Raw genomic sequence first — 20,150 nt, forward strand, 5'->3', positions numbered from 1 at the left:
ATGCTACTATTCCCATCTGGTTCACTTTCCACTTGGTTTCTGACACCACTCTACATACCAAGAGAAAAATGCTTCTATAATGAAGGTAGCGTCACCACCCACAATATAATACAGCAAACCAGCTCTGTAAGCAAACAATGTGTGAACTGCTGGGATCATTCTAGAGGTGTGCAGCAGCACATTCCAGGAAATGGTTTCACAAGCTGTCAGTGCTTGCTCCATTGCCTGCAATCTGGTGATCGTGTTGGCTCAGCTCTTGATGGCAACTGCAGAAAGGGAGGAAAAAATAAGGGAAGATGAAGACAAAGGAGAAAGGTGAGGATGTGACAACAGGAGGTGCTTCTGGTGAGACTGATTGATTTATGCTTTCAGTGAGAGAATAGTGAAGTGAAATTCTATTGCTCAGGGAATGTAACAGTCCATGCTCACATGGACATTATTAAAGCATGTTTGATAAATACTAAATAACAACCTCACCACCAAATTGTGAGGCAATGACCATCTCCAGCAAGAGAACATCTAACCATTTTCCTATGCTATTAAATGTTGTGTGCCCTATAACTTCCTCTAAGTCAACTTAACTCGGTCAGCCACGTAACTAAAGTAGCTATTAGAGCAGGGCATAAATTGGGTACTCTGTAATGAGTGACCAAACTCCAACCTTCCTAAAGTCTTCCAAGCAACCATGAGGCCTAAGTTTGAGCATGATGGATTTCTCAACACTTGCCTGGATGACTCTGGCCCAGGGAACATTAAAGAATTGTGAAATCATCCAGGGCAAAGCAACTCAAATGATTGATGCCCTATCCACCATCTATAAAGAGTCCTCTCTCTCCCCTCATCATTGGGGAACCATTGATGCAGTGCGTGCCATTTATAAAATGGGTAGTTGCAAGTTATCTTGGTTTCTTCAACAACACCTGCCAAATATATAACCTCTACCACCCAGATGTTTAGAGTCATCATCAGCTCCACGTTGTTCAATACCCTAACTTGATAATGTATTTGTTCTGCTCTGCTATCATTGGGTCAAGTTCTCCAATGTCTAACCTAAGAGCACTATGGGAGTACACTCAGCACAAGGACTGCATTGGGTCAAGGCAGCAGTTCTGCACTCCTTTCTCAATGGAAATTAGGGATCATTATTAAATATTGGTCTGCCAGTGACACCTACAATCTACGAGTGAATAAGGATGGAGAAAAAATATCCTCAATCTTACTATATTGGGTTACCCCTCAGTTTCTTAAATGGAAAATAGATTATATGTTCTCTATTCTGTTAGGTATAATCTTGCATTTCTATTACCATCCTTGCAAAAACTTTGTTCACACTAAGCCCCACAATATCCTTGTTCTGACAAAATTTGAACACGTTATTCTGTCTCATCAAATTTTTCAATTCTATCCTTTGAAAACAAACCCTGGTGATTGGTTTGCAATTTTAACCTACATCCTATATTTTTATTGTCCTCTCTAAATTACCCAGATCTTCCAGTTAGGTCAAATTCACAAATTTTGAAATTGTACTTTTATTTTCCTAGCCCAATTTGTTTATGCAGATATGAACAAAAATGGTCCTACCACTGTTCTTTTAGAACCCGATTTCTCACATTTTGACAATCTGCATAAAAATATTTAACCCTTACCATCTGTTTTGCAGCAGTTTACTATTCAGTTTGAGAAAAGGAAATATAATCCATTAAGCAGTTGTATTACTCAGAGAAGACTATTGGCAACCATTTGATTTATTATACACTATTAACCTCAAGGGAAACGAAGAAAAAGTTAAATGATATGTAATAATTAAGTTGGTTTCACGTCATAGGCAAAAAAATAAATTCTAAGTGCAGTAATAGATAAAGCTGATTAGTAAGTTCTGTCCAGGAGGTATTTGGAAATGTAAATCATCTTGTCTCATTATGATCAGCAATTGTACTACCCCAATGGATTGAAATGAGCTATCTATCAATCATGAAAAAAAATATGCTTTCATGTCATAATAAGTTTTAATTGGAAATCCACAAAAGGGACAACTTTTTAAACCTTTTTATTAGGACAGACAATTAACATAAAGCCTGTTATGGGCCACAAAGTAGTAGGATGTTTGGCATGTTAGTTTTTTGTTCAGAATGTAATGAATCACATGGGAGTTAAGATTTCAGTTTCTCTACAAGTCCAAAGCTAGGTTACAATTATAAATCTCATTAAAAATTTGAGTAATAAGCAACTGCTCAGCTAATTATTTGTGGAAATCTTATTTGAAGAAATATGTTTTATGGAATGGATCACTACTTTTGTTTTAGGATGGGTAGCTAAAGAAAGTAGCTCAACCATACCTTGATAAGGTCCTGTCCTTGTATCATCGAGGTACAGATGGCTCTCAGAAGCTACTTGGTTGTTTTCCCGTATATCTATGTTATTGGCTCCCATGTCATCAGGAAAGGTGGCATTTTTTTTTCCATTAATGACCTAATAGGAGAAATATTAGTGTCAATGTGAGGGGGTTAAATCTTCCTCTCTGCTCTCTCTCTTTGTCCTTATAGACTATTAACAAGTTCAATAAAGCCAGGGCTTTTAGTATTAAATATGAGAATATGTATATGTTGAGTATAGTTAGCCTTGTGAAGCAATTCGTTTCTTATATATTTATATTAATAAACTATTTGGTTTCTGATACAAATCTGTCCCAACTGAGGGGTATGGAAAGGCCAACTGTTGTAATGTAAAACTTTGAGAAACCACATTTAACAGTTTAACTAATCAAGTTGATTGAAAGAATGTAAAAATTGGTGTGAAAAAAGACCTATAATAATCTCACAATTGCTTGAGACTTTCAACTAATAGGCATAATTATTAATCTGGCTAATGATTTTTTTGAGTGGGTCATTGTGGGCACATATTAAAATTATAGAATTTAAACAAGTTCATACTCTGTATCAGTGCTTGTTTTCCAACTGAAAGTGTATAATCAAATCATTTTCGTGTGCCCTTTCCCAATGTTCTGTAGAAATAGTAACTCAAATCCATTTAATTTTCTTAAACATCATATTATAGGCTGTGCTTCATTTGTCACGTAATCCCATGTCCAAGCAATCCACTGTATGAAAAAAAGTGTCCATGTCGCTTTATCAATTTGTATATCAGTGGAAGTAATCTTTCACCATTCACCCTCAAGAGCATTTAATTGCCCCTTTAACAATGACAGCTCTTTAAAAAAGGCCACAGTCTCTAAACCCAGACTCAAAATAATAACATTTCATTCAATTTAACATTTTGGTGAGTCTTCACTGTGCTTCCAGTGCTCTAATATCCTTCCAAAAGGGATAGCCAAATATGTGCAGGCCAACACCAGCCTATCCAATAGCTGCAAAGCTCATTATTGTCTCTGAAGTCTTTGAAGATCAAAATATTGATAAAGCAACAGAAGAAAGAAAATTAGAATAAATGATCCAGGAATATATCAAAAATTGCAAGAGCTCACACATTCATGCAAGGAGAAAAAATTAGCAAAAATATACCTGAGGCAGTGGAAATGATAATGATTTGAAGTATTAAACAAATACTTCACAGCAATCTGTCATCATTATGGCAGATACAAAAAAAATACAGTGGAAATTGTAGGCAATTAAGAGACTGATAAAAACGAGAAAATTAAACTTAAAATATTTGATATTAGAGTAGAGAAAGTCCTGGAGAAATTAAGAGTACTGGAAGTCAACCAGTTTATGAGGTGAATGGCTTACAGCCTATAGTGCTCAAATAGATGGCTGAAGAGGTAGTGGTTGTCTTGGTGGTCATTTTCCAAAGTTCACTTGGGTGTGTTATGGTTCCAGTGGAAAGGAAGACAGCAAATATAACATCATTTGAGAAAGAAGTTGCAAGAAAAGAGGGAATAACAGAATAATACAGCTGGCATCAGCTGGATTCAGAATGTGGAAACAGAGCACTGAGAAAATCATAATATGATTAGAAATCAGTGAAGAAAAATCAGGATTTTTAAAGAAATTTGGATAAAATGCTACATAATAAGTTACTGCATAAGTACAGGTTTCAGGAGTGTGGGCAATATGTTCTCATCCATTGAAGAAAGTTAAAGTGCAGAAAATAGTAAGTAGGAATAAATGGGCCATTCCCAGTTTGGTAGGCCTTTACCAGTGAGCCCCAATGGATAAGTGTTAACAATCAACACTATATTAATAATGTGAATGAAAAGGCAAAAGATAACATATTCAAGTTTAAGAATCATTCTAAACTAAGTTGGAAAGTGAGCTGTGAAGAAATCTGGACAGGTTAAGCAAGTGGGAAAAATTATGGCAGATGGAGTATACTGTGGGCAAATGCAAGATTATTCAATTTGGCAGGAAATATTTAATAATTTTTAAATGGCAAGAAACAAATAAACATTGGTGTAGGTTGGTATTGGATAGAGCTGGCACATGAAATTTAGAAAGCAAACAGCAAGGAATTAGAACAACAAATAACATTGCTGGCTTTTATTCTGAGGAGGATGCCAAAGTAATGAAATCTTGTGAAATTGTATTGGGCTTTGGTGAGCTCATACTGAGAGTAAGGTGTGCAGTTTGGTCTCCTTATCCAAGGAAGGATATATTTGAACTAGAAATTGTACAACATGGAATCATAGGTCGATTCCTAGGATGAATGAATGATATGTCCAAATGGAAAAATTGAATAAGGTGGGCCTATATTCATTGAAGAGCAGAAGAGTGAGACATGTTCTCACTGAAACATATAACATTCTTAAAGATACTGATGAAGTAGATGTTGAAAGCTTGTTGCATTTGGCTAGACAGCCTCAAACTAGTAAGTCTCAAAAATCACAGAATCATGGAAAATTTTTGACACAGAAGATGATCATTCAGCCAATTGTGTCCAGGCCAGTTGAAAAAGGATGACCAAACCCAATCCCATCATCCAGCACTATATCCTTTCTTGGATAAAGAGACCAAACTGCATAACCCAGCAGGCCTCAGCTCCAAGTACACAATCCAAATATTTTTAATGGAATACAGGTTTCTGCCACTATAACTCTAACTGGCAGTGAGTTCCTGAACCCCATCATGCACAGAGTGAAAAACTATTTCCTTACCTCATGGCAAATCTTTCTACCATTTACTTTAAATTGAGGCCCTCTGTTCGGGGAAAAAGGCCCTTCCTATTTATAATATCTAGATACCTCATAATTTTATACTCCTTAAATAGGTTTCATACAAGCAGAAGAAACAGGAACAGCAGAAGCCAGTCGGCCCCCTGAGCTTGCTCCCCCACTCAATAAGACCATGACTAATCCAATCTTGGCTTCAATACAATTTTCCTGTGCTCTCGCCATACCCTCCACTCCCTTGTAGTTCAGAAGTCTGTCGATCTCCACTTTGAATATTTTCAATGACTTTACCTCTGCAGCTCTATGGGGCAGAGAATTCCAGAGAGTCAGGGCCCTCTGAGAAAGAAAGAAGTCCTTTTCATCTTCATCTTAAATAGCTGACCCTTTATTCCAAAATGGTGCCCCCTAGTTTTAGATAACCCCCACCAGGGGAGCATCCTGTCAGCAGTATTCACCCTATCAAATTACCCTCAGAATTTTATTTGATCATTAAGATCACCCTTCATTCTTCTAAACTCTAATGGCTATACATCTAATCTACTTAACTTTACTTCATACATTAACACTGTTATACCAGGAATTATCCAAGTAAACTTTCTCTGCACTGTCTCCTTCTTTAAATATAGTGACCAAAATTGTATGCAGTACTCCAGGTAAAGTCTCACCAGATTCATGTAAAGTTGTATTAAATTTTAATACTCTATACCCCTTGCAGAAAAGGCCAATATTCCAATAGCCTTCCTAATTACTTGCTGTACCAGCATGCTAATATTTTATGTTTCATGTACCGGGACCCCTAGATTCCTCTGTACTGCAACATTTTTGTAGCCTCAATCCATTTAAATAATAATTTGCTTTTTTCATTCTTCCTTCCAAAATGGATAATTTCTCATTTTCCTATATTATGTTCCAACTATCAACTCTTGCCCACTCACTAAGGCCAACTAAGTGCCTTTACAGGCTCTTTGTGTCTTCCAAACAACTTATTAATCTATCAGTCTTTGTATCGCCAACAAATTTGGTCCTTTTGTCACAAACCAGCAACAAAAGAAACACACTGAGCATGATTCAGTGTTAAAAACTATTTTATTAATCACTACTTATGATAATACGTAAAATAAAAGTAAAAAAAAATGTTAGTATGTTAGAATTCAAAAATGTTAAACCTCGAACGTTAACCCCAAAACTAAACTCTTCATGTGTGTGTGTGACAAAGTCCAAAACTCCCAGTTCCGGAATGGTTCTTAAAGTTCAGTTCCGCAAGCCATAAGGTGAAACATGAGCAAGGGCTTCTTCAACAACCACCGTTGTCTGAAGATAAGATGTAGATGTAGAAAAACATAGAGAGAGTACATACGAAATCCAAATGTTCCACGATGGAACCCAAACGACACTTCAGTGTTTACTTGGTAGTGACTTCCTCACCCCGAAAACATCCGAACCGTGGTCGTCCACCTACAAATACCTGTTTCCTTCTACAGGTCAGCAACAAAGTGAACTCCACCGGATTACTTCCAACTTCCATACATGGATTTCTATGGCAAACACAGTTATTGTTTCTCATCCATCGATAGAGAAAACAAGCAGGCTGGTGTCTCTCTCCCTTCTCTCTCTCTCTCCTTCTTCTTCTTCTGACTTCTTCAACAACGTCATTACGTCCTTTATCTTCTATTGACGTAAGCACGCCCCACACACATATACACACACACACTCTCTATCTTAAAGGGACTTTCACTGAGTCCGTAACACTTTCTCATATACTGTAGATTGTAAAGAGTTGAGGGCCCAGCACTGATTCTCGAAGCCTTGGTTCTGGCAATCTCCTCTGCACGGTCTACAATGCAACCAATTCTTTCATGTAATGTGACCTCCAGAACTGGATGCAATATTCAAGCAGTGGCTTAACTAATGTTGTGTATATTTCAAGCATTACCCTTGCATATATTCTATACCTCAACCAATAAAGGAAGGCATCTCAATTGCATTGCAATCATCTTATTGATCTGTCCTGCTATCCTTAAGGACCTGTACCTTGTTGCACCACCCCATAAGATGTCAGTCTGATGGTTGTGAATCTTTAAATTTTCCAGCCTAAAGAGCTGTGCTCACAAATTGAGTATACATACTGATAAGATTGATTGATTCACTTACTGTACACATACTGAAGGTTAGAAAAGAGGATTGAAAATGGATAAAATTGTAGCTGCTCCATTATCCCATGGTTCAGCCACAGTATCAATGAATGATGCAACCTTGTGCATCCACATGACCTACTTCTGCTTCTATTTTTATGTCCTTTATATTCAACGTTCTTTCTTTTTTATACAACTTTAAAAGATACACCACTAGATTCCACTTTGTTTTTAAAGCCAAGAGAAATCACAAATAGAAGGGATGAAAATGGATAGTTAATTCCCATTATCTGTTTTACAATGCCACAGTCAAGATCTAATTTACCATGTGTGATTGATGGGAAATCAATCAGTAATATATTACAAGTGCTGCCTATGGTGTAGACATTCTGTAACCATCACACCTATTTCCTGTGACATTTATTCTGTTTCATTTTCCCATCTAACTTGGTTGATATTACCCATATCGTTACAAAACAGCATGCTCATTGACTATGAACAATACCTTTGAACAGCTGCTAGTACGATACAAAAAAGGTACAGAAGTACATTCTGTAATCACGATTTCTCAACTAAAATTTCAGAAAATAGCTTCATGCTCATTGGATTATATACACACATTCAGTAATTACAAATGGATCTACCAAATTTGAGTCAAGATGTAGTAGTATTTGGAGTTAGCAGATAATTGAAAAAAAGAAAGATTCAAAGGTTTGATTTATTGTCTGAGCCATGACCAAACTGGCACAGAAATGACAGAACAGCTGAATTAGCATGGCTAAAGGGCAGTTACAAGTAGAAAAGGTTACTTTTTAATGAAGATTGACACTGTAATAATTGAGAAAGAAACAAGCAGCATGGGACAGGAAGTGGTTGTGTCAATGGAATATGCACCATCTGAATCAGAGTGGAGGAGGTGGCACTGCCTGAAGAAGGCAACAACTATCATCAAAGATCCCCACTATCTGTGCCATGCCACCTTCTCACAGCCATCATCGGGCAGGAGGTACAGAAGCCTGAAGACCCACACCACTAGGTTCAAGAACAGCTACCTCCCTTCAACCATTCATCTCTTGAACCAACCTGCACAACTCTAATCACTAGCTCAGTACAGCAACACTATGACCACTTTGCACTACAATGGAATTTTTAATCTAATTTTGTTCTTTCTTGTAAAAATTGTGTATAATTTATGTTTTCCTTGTGAATATTGTGTACCTGATGCTATGTGCCTGTGATGCTACTGCATACTTGTACTTGTGCATATGACATAAACTCGACTTTGAATTAAGATGCCTTTACAACAACTGAAAGTGTTAAATAAACTGTGGAAATGGGTGATAACAGTACATTGTACAAAAATAGATAGAGTAGGAATTACAGACTTGGCTAAAGAAATATAGGGCCCAGAGGTGCAGGGTATATTTAGTAAAATGTGGAAAGGGAAAAATTGAAAGTTGTATCACCATTATTGGAGATAGCACAGTGGGGATAGAAAATAAGTATCAATATGACAGAGAAAGATAGAAATAAGTAATTGTGTTAATCAAGATATTCCACAGACTACAATAGCTGGGCAATATTCTAATATTGTAATATAACTATCAAGGAGGACATATGTATGGGATGGGATAATGGATTGGAGAAAAGTTGATTTTGAGAGGGTAAGAATATTCTTGAGAACATAAAATGAATATGAATATTGCCAAACAGTGGCATAGAAGAGCAACATGGAACATTTAAGCATTCATCTTAGCCCAAGAAAAGTAAACTGGTCTAAAAAAATCGATAATAAACTAGCCATTGATGAGACAACATGAGGGAAAAACAGTAAGGAAAGACAATTGAAGTACATGGATTTCACTGGACAGCAATTCAAGAGAAACTAAAAAGAGATTAGGTGAGAAGTTTATAAAACATTTGGGAAGGCAAACTGCAATTTTGAAATTAAATACTCAAGAAACATCAAATAAAACAGTACACAAGAAAATGGAGCAGGTATAGACAGCCAGACCAAGCTTGCCGTGCCATTCAGTATGATCATGGCTGACCTATGTTAGTCTCAACTCCTCTTCTATGCCAGTTCCCTATAACCCTCAATTCCTTGATCTTTCAAATATTTATCTACCTCCACCTTAAGTAAAAATATGCCACATAAATAAAAAAAAGATGGTATGAAGATAGGACAAGTAAAAAGGAGAACTGGATATGACAATAGGCAAAAAGTGAAATTAAGAACTATTAAATAATCAATATCTACAAAGGAGATAGGTCAAATGGACATGATATTAGAAGATGTGATTAGCAATGATATAAAGGCTTTCGCAATGGATTAATTTGTAAAATTTTATGGGGTTAATCTTTTTATATTAAAATGAATGGTAGAAATATTAAATATTCAAACCCATGAATAAGACTCCTGATCTGGATTACTCTGGCAAAATATTTTAAAAATCCATGCGATAGTAGAGACCCTATAATGTAAATTAAATAATTTATTATTTTTAAAAAAGCTATATTGTCAGTAGACTGACAGAGAACTAATGTAAAATCTATGATTAAGGGAAACAAAACAGTCAAAGTTGATTTTATGGTTGGGGTTATCATATGCACAAGTAGGTGTATGTACAGGTGCAATGAAAAACGTACTTGCAGCAGCAACACAGACACATAGCATCTATTGACAAGTAAAAATGAGATGAAAATTAATGGAATTCTGACAAGGAAAAAGAAACGAGTTACAAATAAAAATATTATCAACATAGATTTAAAATAAAGTTTTGCTTGACTAAGTCATTGAATTCTCCGAAGTGTTATTAATGGAGAGAAGGGTAATGTAATAGATATAATATGATTGCATTTCCAAATGGTCATTGATGAATTGCCACACAATAGATTAATGAAGAAATCAGAGCATGGCTAAATGTAGAATGGATAGACACCTTGTTTCAAAACAGGAAGTAGAGAGCAGGTAGTAAAAATTAGCTATTAAGAGTCACAGATGAAATGAAGTGAGGTATCAGTTTTGGAATCATCATTGTTATCAGTTTACATTAGCAATTCAAACTTTGAAAGCCTAAAAGAACAATATTTTGAAGGCAGCACTACATAGGTAGGTGGGGGCAAGAATGTTATAATTAATATTGAGAAAGACCACAGTGAATTACAGAAAGATTTTAATAAACTTGAAAAATTGTCATATGGTTGACAAAGGAATTTCAACCCAGTTTATGGAAAGATACGCATTTTGATGAGAAAACAAAATGGTCACATATCACTTGCAAATATCTAAATATGGTAGAGGAACAGAAAGATCTCGGAACACACAATAGACAAATCAGTAAAATTGGTAAGTCAGTCCATAATGCAAAAAGAAACCTAGAATTGATATCTGGAGCTGTAGTATAAAAAAAAGTAGCAAAGTTAAATGAGCATTAAACCTTGATTAAACTGCATTTTCACAATTATGCTTAACATGAAACAGATAGGAAGACATTGGTACTGTCACAAAAAGTATTTACAAAGTTTGGTACCAGAAATGCAAATTGTATCCATTTAGGAAAAAATAAATTGGCTGGTCTCTTCACTTGAAATTTGAAAGTTGAGGTGTGACCTTTTAGAATTGTTTTAGATTATTGAAAGTTTTAATAGTGTACTCAACAAGGCAAGAAGATTTTTCTTTGGTCAGAGGCACTGCACGGATACCAGAGTATCAGCAGTTTATTTGCATTCACTGCCTGATATTCAGTTTCTTTGAAGATAATGAAACCAAGAATTAGTAGGTGAGTACAAAGGGCACCTGATACTTTAGCATTCATTTAACATTAACAATCAATATCAATTTCCAACCCATAAAGAGTGGTTTCACTTGTGGAGAAGACAAAATGAACCTATCAATATGAAATAGCCACCAACTAATCAAATTGGGAAAGAGAAAACCACTTCAACTGTTATCAGTACACACTATTGCAGGGAGAATTAAGGCATATAGTAACAATATAATTAAAGGGAATAAGGATATGACAAAATAGGGAATGCAATTGGTCACATTAAGAAAGTTAGATGAGGAAGGATGAGAGGAATGTCAAATGGAGTATCAAACCATCTGGACAGGTTGATTCTAATAGCATCATTCTATGCAGTGTAATCTTTATGATTTTGTGTATGTTATAACACAGTCTCAAGGTGATGGGATTGATGGAGAGGTAATGAAGTGAAGTTCTGACACTAAGGAAAATTACACGCAAGATGAAAGAGAGAATTTTTTTAAAATCACCCACAAATATGCAAAGAGCTTGTAATAACTATACCACACTAAAATGAAGACAGACAATATATAGAGTGTATGTAAATAAAGTTTCTTTCTTCATTAAGATACGAAGAGGGCAGGAGCTTGTCCTACTTCAAGACAATAGCACAAAATTTAAGCTTATACTGGAATGGAGGAAGAGATCCTTTAGGTCAAAGAATCTCAAGTCAAATAAGACTAATTAACTTTTATGCTCACCATTGATATTACACTACATTTACTCTGCACATTCATGGAAGTCAATACAAAGTCAATATTACATTCAGGACCTCGTGATTGATGTGCCCAATTATTTATTTCCGTAACCAGTGAGAGTAAAGGATGTAGAAAGAAACGTAATGAATAAAGCATGGAAGGAAACTAATTAAATCAGGAATGAACAGGAAGCAAAATTAAGAATGAGATTACAAGAGCAAAAAATTACAAGAGAAAAATAGAAATGGACAAAGTGGAAAAATGTAAGTCGATCAACTGAAAGCTAGTATATATGGGAATTGTTAGATTCATTCTTGCAAAGTTAATGAAATGAATAGTAGACAGCCTGTATAAAACAGACAAACATTCTTCACTTCTTAAAAACTGAACTAATTTATTCATGATCATGAGTAATGGATCTAATAGATTTACAATTACACTGCTCTGCCAAGAATATAGCAAATGCTACAAGCAAAAAGATCAAGTTCCGTCATATTCATGTTTTTCTGACCTTTAAGTGAAATTAAGTAATAAAGTGTTGTTATCTAATAATAGTGATTAATCTCTATCAAATAATGCAAAGAAAATCAGATATGAAACAAGTTAAATTCCAGTTATGGAGTGCTTTGGAGACAGTTCCAAATCACCTTTTTCCTTCCTAACATACTATAACCTCACATTGTTAATTTATTGTATTCCAAAATTATTTTCAAAAACAATTCTATCTGGTTTCATTTCTGAATGTCAAAACGGATTTCCATCCAGAAAATGACAGCTGCCTGATACTTTCAAAAGTGAACACGTCAAGAGCAGAACAAAAAACGATTATCAAGACAAATAAAAAACTTAAAAATCCTTTGAATAATAAACTATTGCCAGAGTGAGATTCCAAAGTTATATTCAATCCTTAATGGGTTACCAAGTTAAAATGTCATGCAAAGACCATAAATAACACAAAATCATAGATAATGTACAGAAGGAGACCGTACACCTCATTGTGTTTGTGCTGATCAATATAGAGTTCCCAACATAATCCCATCTTCCAGCACTAGGTCAGTTGCCCTTCAGGTCACAATTCTTTAAGTTCATATCCAAATACATTTTAAATATAATGAGAGTTTCTGCCTCTATCACTCTTCCAGGCAGCGAGTTCTAGAATTTTGACTTTTTGTTAAAAGAAATAAAAGGCCTTTCTATTTACCCTCTCTAGGCCATTCAATTTAATTCAGCTCAATTAAGTTTCCCTTCGGCCTCCTCCTTTCCAAAGAGAACATTTGGGATTTATCCAATTTTTCCTCACAGTTGCAATTTTCCAGCCCTGACAACATCCTTGTTAATCTCCTCTGCATCCTCTTCATTTCAATCACTTCTTTTCTGTAATGTGGTGACCAGAACAGTACAAGGTACTTATGCTAGTGTCTAACCAGTGTATACAATTCTAGCATAACCTCCCTACTCTTATATTCTATGCCACTGCTAATGAAGAAAAGGATCTCCTATGTATTTTTGACCACCTCACTGACCTGTTTAATTATTTTTAGGAATCAATGGACATACACTCCATGGTCCCTCTGTTCCTCCAAACCTTTGTCTCTTAACGTTCCCTTGCCTTGCACCTCTCCACGCACTTTTCTCACACTTCTCTGTCAGCTGCAAATTCCATTTGCAAATTTTCTGTCCAACAGATTAGATCATCTACATCTTCCTGCAGTATAAAACTTTTCTGTTGTTAACCCCATGACCAATTTAGAGTCATAGAGTACTACAGCACAGAAATAAGGCCTTCAACCCATTTAGTCCATGCCACCTGATCTTCTGCCTAGTCCCATCTACCTGCACTCAGACTATATCCCTCCAAACCCCTCCCATCCATGTACCTATCCAAACTTCTGTTACAATTGAACCCACATCTGCCATTTCTGCTGGCAGCTCGTTCCACACTCGTACCACCCTCTGAGTGAAGTTTTCCCTCAGATTCCCCTTAAATATTTCACCTTTCCTAAACCTATGTACTCTAGTTCTAGTCTCACCCAACCCTAGGGGAAAAAGCCTGCATGCATTCACCCTATCTATACCCCTCATAATTTTGTATACCTCTATAAAATGTCCCTCATTCTCCCCTATCATCTGCAAACTTTTCCCCATATTTAAGTCTAAATGATTAATATACACCACAAAAAGCAAGGGACCAAGAACTGAGCCCTGTGGAGTCTCAGTGGTAATACCCCTTCATAAGGTCATCTACAACATTAATTACCAAATCAAAATAGCTATGGCAGGAATAATTCATATTAACATTGGAAATCTAAAAATTTACAATGTTAATATGAATTTCCAGATCAACAATAAGTTCCATGAGCAACCTTTTGGCAGAAACATATTATTACTGGCTTTGATGAAGTTAACAGCAATTCGTGAAAATCAGAATTCACGTCATATCACAATAGTGCTTCAAATTACTGGCTTTTAAAAAAGATTAACAAAGCTAGCTGTTAATACCGCAGTGCCTTTCAGGAAATAGATTAGATATAAACCTCATCCATCTTTCTAGATCAGCTAAATAATACCAAGGCAAATTTTCAAAAAAGACCAATAGAACACAATAGTGATTATAGTCTAAAAGCCAGTAATTAGCTGTAAATTGTTTAGTGAAGTACTGAAGATGTAAAAAGTGGTACACAAGTGCAAGCTCACTACTTTCCTTGTTGAGGTCCCTTTTTCTTTTCATAACCACACACACACACAATCATATAGCTATTGGTCTAGTCTAAAATTCCCTGCAATTGGCAAAACTGCAAAATAATTCAGTAATAAGGGATCATGAAATCCAAAGTTATATATCTTAGAAATTCTAGCCAATCAATGGTTCTGCCCATTTCTCAAAACAGTCTCCACCATTTATCAATCAAAGCCACTATTTCAGACTCCACTTATCTGATCACCATTCAGATACCTTTGAATGCCCTGTGGCTGAAGCTAAAGCAATAGCCACTTTTTCTCATAATTTCTTTAGCTCTAATAAGAATTGAGCCACACTGAATGTAGGCAATTCTTGACACTTGCTAAGATGCTTGTCACTGAATGTGAAGGCTCCAGCTAATTGGTATTGTGAACTAACTATTGTCCTCAACCTTATCAATTCTCACATGAAGAATAGAGTAGCCAGCTAGTCAGGAGCTTATTTAAACTGCTTTCCTGTGAGAAAATCTTTGCGATAACTCAGATGTTAACTCCTTATATATGGGTAGTTAACTCCTTATATACCGGTAGTAAAGAATATGCTGAATAATTGCATATTGACAACAGTATACTTTTTTCACCAATTGTTTGAAGAAAGTTTGATTTCAGTGGTAATATCAGATACGCCTAATTATTCTACAGTTTTGAGATCATTCCAGGTCTCAATCTGTACAGTATTGAATACCAGGACCCTCGAGTTCAATGCCAACACAGAAACCTAAATGTCACTCTGCCTTCATAGCTTGGGAACCCAGTCACTTTGGCATCGACAGTGCAACCCTGAGTGAGATGCAACTGAAAGGAGAGGGCCAACTCAAAGATCAAGGCAGTAGGTACCTTCTTCTGGAGGAATAAGTTGGAAGGGAAACATGGAGTGAGCTCTGCCATGTCATTGACTCCCCTTGTGGAATTAGTGTAGACCAAGTGACTCTTCAGTTCACTCTAACATGGAACCATGCTACAGTCCACTCACCATCAATCTGATAAATTACATAAGGTTTAAACTCAGCAGGTTAAGCAACATCTATGGAAAGAGAAACTATTGCTTATTCCACAGTTGCCACTAGACCTGCTGAATTCTTTTCCACTATTTTCTGTGTTTATTGCAGATTTCCAAGCACAAATCAGTTACCCTTTGTTTCCTATATTACACCAATGACCACATTTCAAAAATACTTCACTGGTGAGAAAACTGGGTTGACAAGTGCACTTCTTCCTGTCTTTAATTTCTTCTGATTTTGAGAAAATCCTCTCAATTTTTAAACTTCATGGTTCAACAGCAATTAATCATTAATCAAGTTTACAATATCTTACAAGAAATAAAGTGCTTGCAGGAACACATTAAATATAGCTGCACCTCAATCATGGAGTTGAACAAACTGCCTTATAATTTGTGCATTATCATCCTACAAAAATTATCATTCAGTTCAACATGAACAATACGAAGATATAGACTACTGTTCCTGTTTAGAGAATCTTCAATTAGCCAAACATAGTGATGATGAAAATAATTCACTGTCTAAAAGTGGCTTTTATATGTGGAATATTAGTATGAAGTAGGCAAAGCAGCATCAAAACTATGCCAAATTTGGGTATTTGCATTTAATTTCTGTGACTTGTATCAGTAGCATGATTGACCATCTGGCCATTAGTTTTTCCTTGATTTAATTCATTGATAACTGCTATGAATAACCTCAAGGAGTTTAAAATACAAGCTACTTATTTTTACCACTTTCCAGAATTTCTTCTTAAACAACATAAAATATGAAATGCATTCAATTAATTTTTGCAAAGAGCTGATCATTTTTATCATAAATTTTAATTGAGCTTTGTGAAGCATACTGCACTGAGGATTTGAAAAGTTATTTCCTTATCGAAAGGCTCCTGTAAAACACTGCATAGGCGGCTTTAATGACATGGCATTGCTACATAAAGACATGCTAATTATGACTTTCAGAATACTATAGAAGTGGTGGACTCGTAGAGAAAGAGCTCACATCATGGGGTTTCTGCAAGGATTTAATGCAGGCTGTTGCATTCACACCACATTTTCTGTTGCCTAAATTACTAAAAGGATTTTATGTTTCTCTTTTCCTTCAATGATCTATTTTAATTCTGATTTTAATTTCATCCAAAAAATGCCTGTACTAGAGCTTTTCTTATTTACACAATTATAGGCAAAAATATTGGGTTGTTAGTTGGAAATAATAATCCCGATTAGAATTGTAAATATAAGGGAAACAAATCACTCCATGTTTAAACTAATTTGAATGCAAAACCGTGGTAACAGGTGCTTTGCATAATTTTAGAGAAACACAGACAGTTTTATTTTATAATTTATTAGCAAATGCCCTGTAGTATTGTTTACCAGTACTCTGAAACCCAGAGTGCACTATTGAACATTTACAACGTTCCCACAGCAAATTTATTGATATAACATAAACTGACATGGTTAAATTACACAACCATCTAATACTAACGTACTAGTACTAACTCACAGGCATGATGGCCAGATTTTCCTGCACTTTGCATTTGGGGAACAATTATTTCATAGATGCAAATCAAGTGCAAGACAAACAACTTGATTCCACCTCTCCACCCTTTCATGTTACCCAGGCATTTCAAGAAATGTTCCTTTCAATATTGTCCACAACTTGAGGTCAAATTAAACTTTTATATACATAAATATGACATCCAGGCCTGACCCTCCATCACATCACTCAAGTTCACAATACACTACTGGTGATAGGAGGCAGAGGGTAGTGGTGGATGGGTGTTTTCATGAATAGAAGTCTGTAACAAGTAACCAGTGCTAGGACGTTTGTTGTTTGTAATATATATAAATGACTTGGATGAGAACATAATTGGTCTGATTTGCAGGTCTGCAGACAACTCAAGAATTGTAGAGAGTGAAGAAAGTTGTCTAAGAAACCGCAGGACGTAAATCACCTGGAATGTTGGCCGAAGCAGCGACAGATAGAATTTAATCCAGAAGTGTGAGGTAATGCATTTTGGGAAATAAAATTCTGGTGGGACACAGAGTAAAAGGCAGGGGTCTCAGGAACATTGATGTACAGAAGGACCTTAGGGTGGAAGTCCATAGCTCCCTGAAAGTGGCGACAAAGGAGGATAGGATAGTGAAGAAGGCATTTAGAACATCAGCTTTCATAGGTTGAGTCATTGGGTATACTAGTTGAACGTCATGCTGCAGCCTTACAAAACACTGGTTACAGCAGACTTGGAGTATTGTGTACAGTTCTGGTCACCACACTACAGGAACGATGTGATAGCAATAGAGAGAGTACAGAAGAGATTCACCAGGATGTTGCCTGGAATTATTATTAATTATTATTATATAATAAAATAATAATTACAATAATTATAATAATTAAATATATTAATTAATAATTATATAATGTTCTGTTCTATTAGATATAGATAATAATAATTATATAATTGTTATTATCTATATCTAATAGAACAGATAAAAATCAATTTTGTATGGGGTGGCCATGGTGGGGGTGGGGAGGTGGGGGGGGGCGGAAATCAAATGCAAACAATGGCAGAACAAGTATGGCCTAACTCCAAATATTCACAATGTGGTATGTTTCTGTGACTCTAATTTTCAAAGGGAAAAGTATCACTCATATCCAGTTGTAATCAAGGTTTACTTTGAACACGTTCAGGTGACATGACAAGAACAACATTAACAATCTCTGCAGGTGAAGCATAGCAGGCTATGCAATGATGTCAGTTGCTGCCATACTATGACTGCAGGTCTTCCCACAGACTCCCACATATCTCAATGATGACAGATTTGGAAAACCTGAACCTGTGAATACATGGACCATTAGAGAGGTCCAGGCAAACTGTGGTGTCTCTAAAGACACTGTGAGCATAGCTGGACAAGTCATTGTCTCCTCCCTGAGGTTCCTGACCCACCATAAAGGCCAGCCACACCATAACAACATTTTTTGGAAATGGAGTGCTGCCTGCTGCGTCACTATTGATGCTCAGAGATGGAATGGATATCTTCTCTACTAAATGTTGCAAGGGACATCCCAATAGTTTTAGTACTCAGTGTGTGGCAAGTGTTTCAGCATGATGGAGTCAATTCTGCATCAGTTTTCCGGATGTCAGTGAAAACATCATTGCATGAATAGTGATATCATTAGGTACATTGGAAGACAGGCGTACTAACATGGATTATGTTAGGAGGTCAGGCATCCTGACTGCTGGCACGAAGCACTGATATTGATTGTAACTGTAAATCAGGCCTGCTGTGTGGATCTTGACTGGAAAAACCTGAATCGTGCCAAAAATCGGGGATTGAGACCAAGACCATGACCATGTGCACAGAGGTGGAGCGTGGAAGTCAGGCACACTAACAATGATTGTGACTGGGTGTCAGATGCACCAACATAAATAATGACAAGACGTCAGGAATGCTAATGTGGATAATGACCAGCAGTCAGACAGGTTAATGTGGATTGTGAATAGGAGGCAGCCACATGAACATGAAATGTGATTGGAAGCGTCTGATCCAATTTCATGATATCATCTGGAATAATGGCTTGCACAATCTATCCAGGGCAGAATAAAAATTATATTACACAGCACCAAAGAAAGCACAGCTATTCAATTCAATTTCCAGGCTCCAACGCATTTAAGTTTTGCATCTACAGAAATTTATATTCCCACTGCGAGTGCTCGAGAAACCACCAAATCTACACCTGTGTTAATAGCCTGCTGCAAGCACTTTGCTGAACATACCACTGAGTTCACATACTGATGTAATTCTTACCCAGAAAGTTGGACTTTCTGTATGAAAATATTCAGGACCGATTTTGTGAAGTACCAGGGCCTTGCATAACTTAATCCAGTGACATGAGCAGGCCAGAACAAGCTGGTCCTATGACACAGCTGACAAGAGTCCTACGTGACAAAGCTATGCCCAAATATCGCTGGGTGTCAAACCTGTAAATTTTTTGAATTCTTCTCAATGTCCCTTACATTCAGATGCATTACAAATTATTAAAGATCAAATAAAGAATTTAAAATTAGTAAAGATACATCACAATACTGAAAATTAAATCATCCAAAAACATTTAAACCAGCTTAAACAATTACACTAAAGGGATGCAAATCATAAAAAATGCAACTTACCCAATTTATACCTACACAGTCATAAAATTTCTTTTCTAACTTACTGTTCCTGTGGAAGATGTTTCTACAGGCAGATTCCTAGTGCAAGAGCTGGGGAGTCCAGCAAGTTAGTGCTGTGCCATTCGACTGTATGGGGATTGCGGCAGCAGAGTGCTGTCAGGAAATTGCCAGCAGAGTTTAACCACCAAGGAAAGGACACTTGTACAGGTATCATGAACTTGTTGGTATCTGTGGGTGGGTGGGGGGGGGTGGGGGTGATATACTTGTGGAACAGTCAACATTTACCTGCGAGTTTTGGTCCCATAGGCTGTCAAGAGTGAATAAATAAAGTCTGTGTTTTAATTTGCCTCAAAGACACTAACTAGTCTTATGCATAAACTTTGCAAAACAAAATCATACCACTAACTATGGCCACAATGATTAGATACAGCATTAGCATTTCCTTAACATTCAAATTCCCAGATACAACATTACGTTTTGCAAACTA

General features: G+C 36.3%; 1 protein-coding gene across 4 annotated transcripts in view; it reads right to left on the bottom strand.

The window, feature by feature from the left end:
* kcnj3a (potassium inwardly rectifying channel subfamily J member 3a) overlaps window positions 1-20,150 on the bottom strand; it is a 161,257-nt gene that overhangs the window by 32,013 nt on the left and 109,094 nt on the right. Inside the window, exon 3 of one of the 4 annotated variants that reach the window (XM_052011884.1) lies at window positions 2,383-2,469. The exons of the other annotated variants lie outside the window; for them this stretch is intronic. Within the exon in view, the coding sequence (XP_051867844.1) occupies window positions 2,462-2,469 (8 nt within the window). The 3' untranslated portion in view covers window positions 2,383-2,461. Of the gene's footprint in view, window positions 1-2,382; window positions 2,470-20,150 lie in introns of those variants that run through there. 4 annotated transcript variants of the gene reach the window in all.

Source organism: Pristis pectinata, chromosome 1 (genome assembly GCF_009764475.1).
Source record: "Pristis pectinata isolate sPriPec2 chromosome 1, sPriPec2.1.pri, whole genome shotgun sequence".
In the NCBI taxonomy this organism is placed as follows: Eukaryota; Metazoa; Chordata; class Chondrichthyes; order Rhinopristiformes; family Pristidae; genus Pristis; species Pristis pectinata.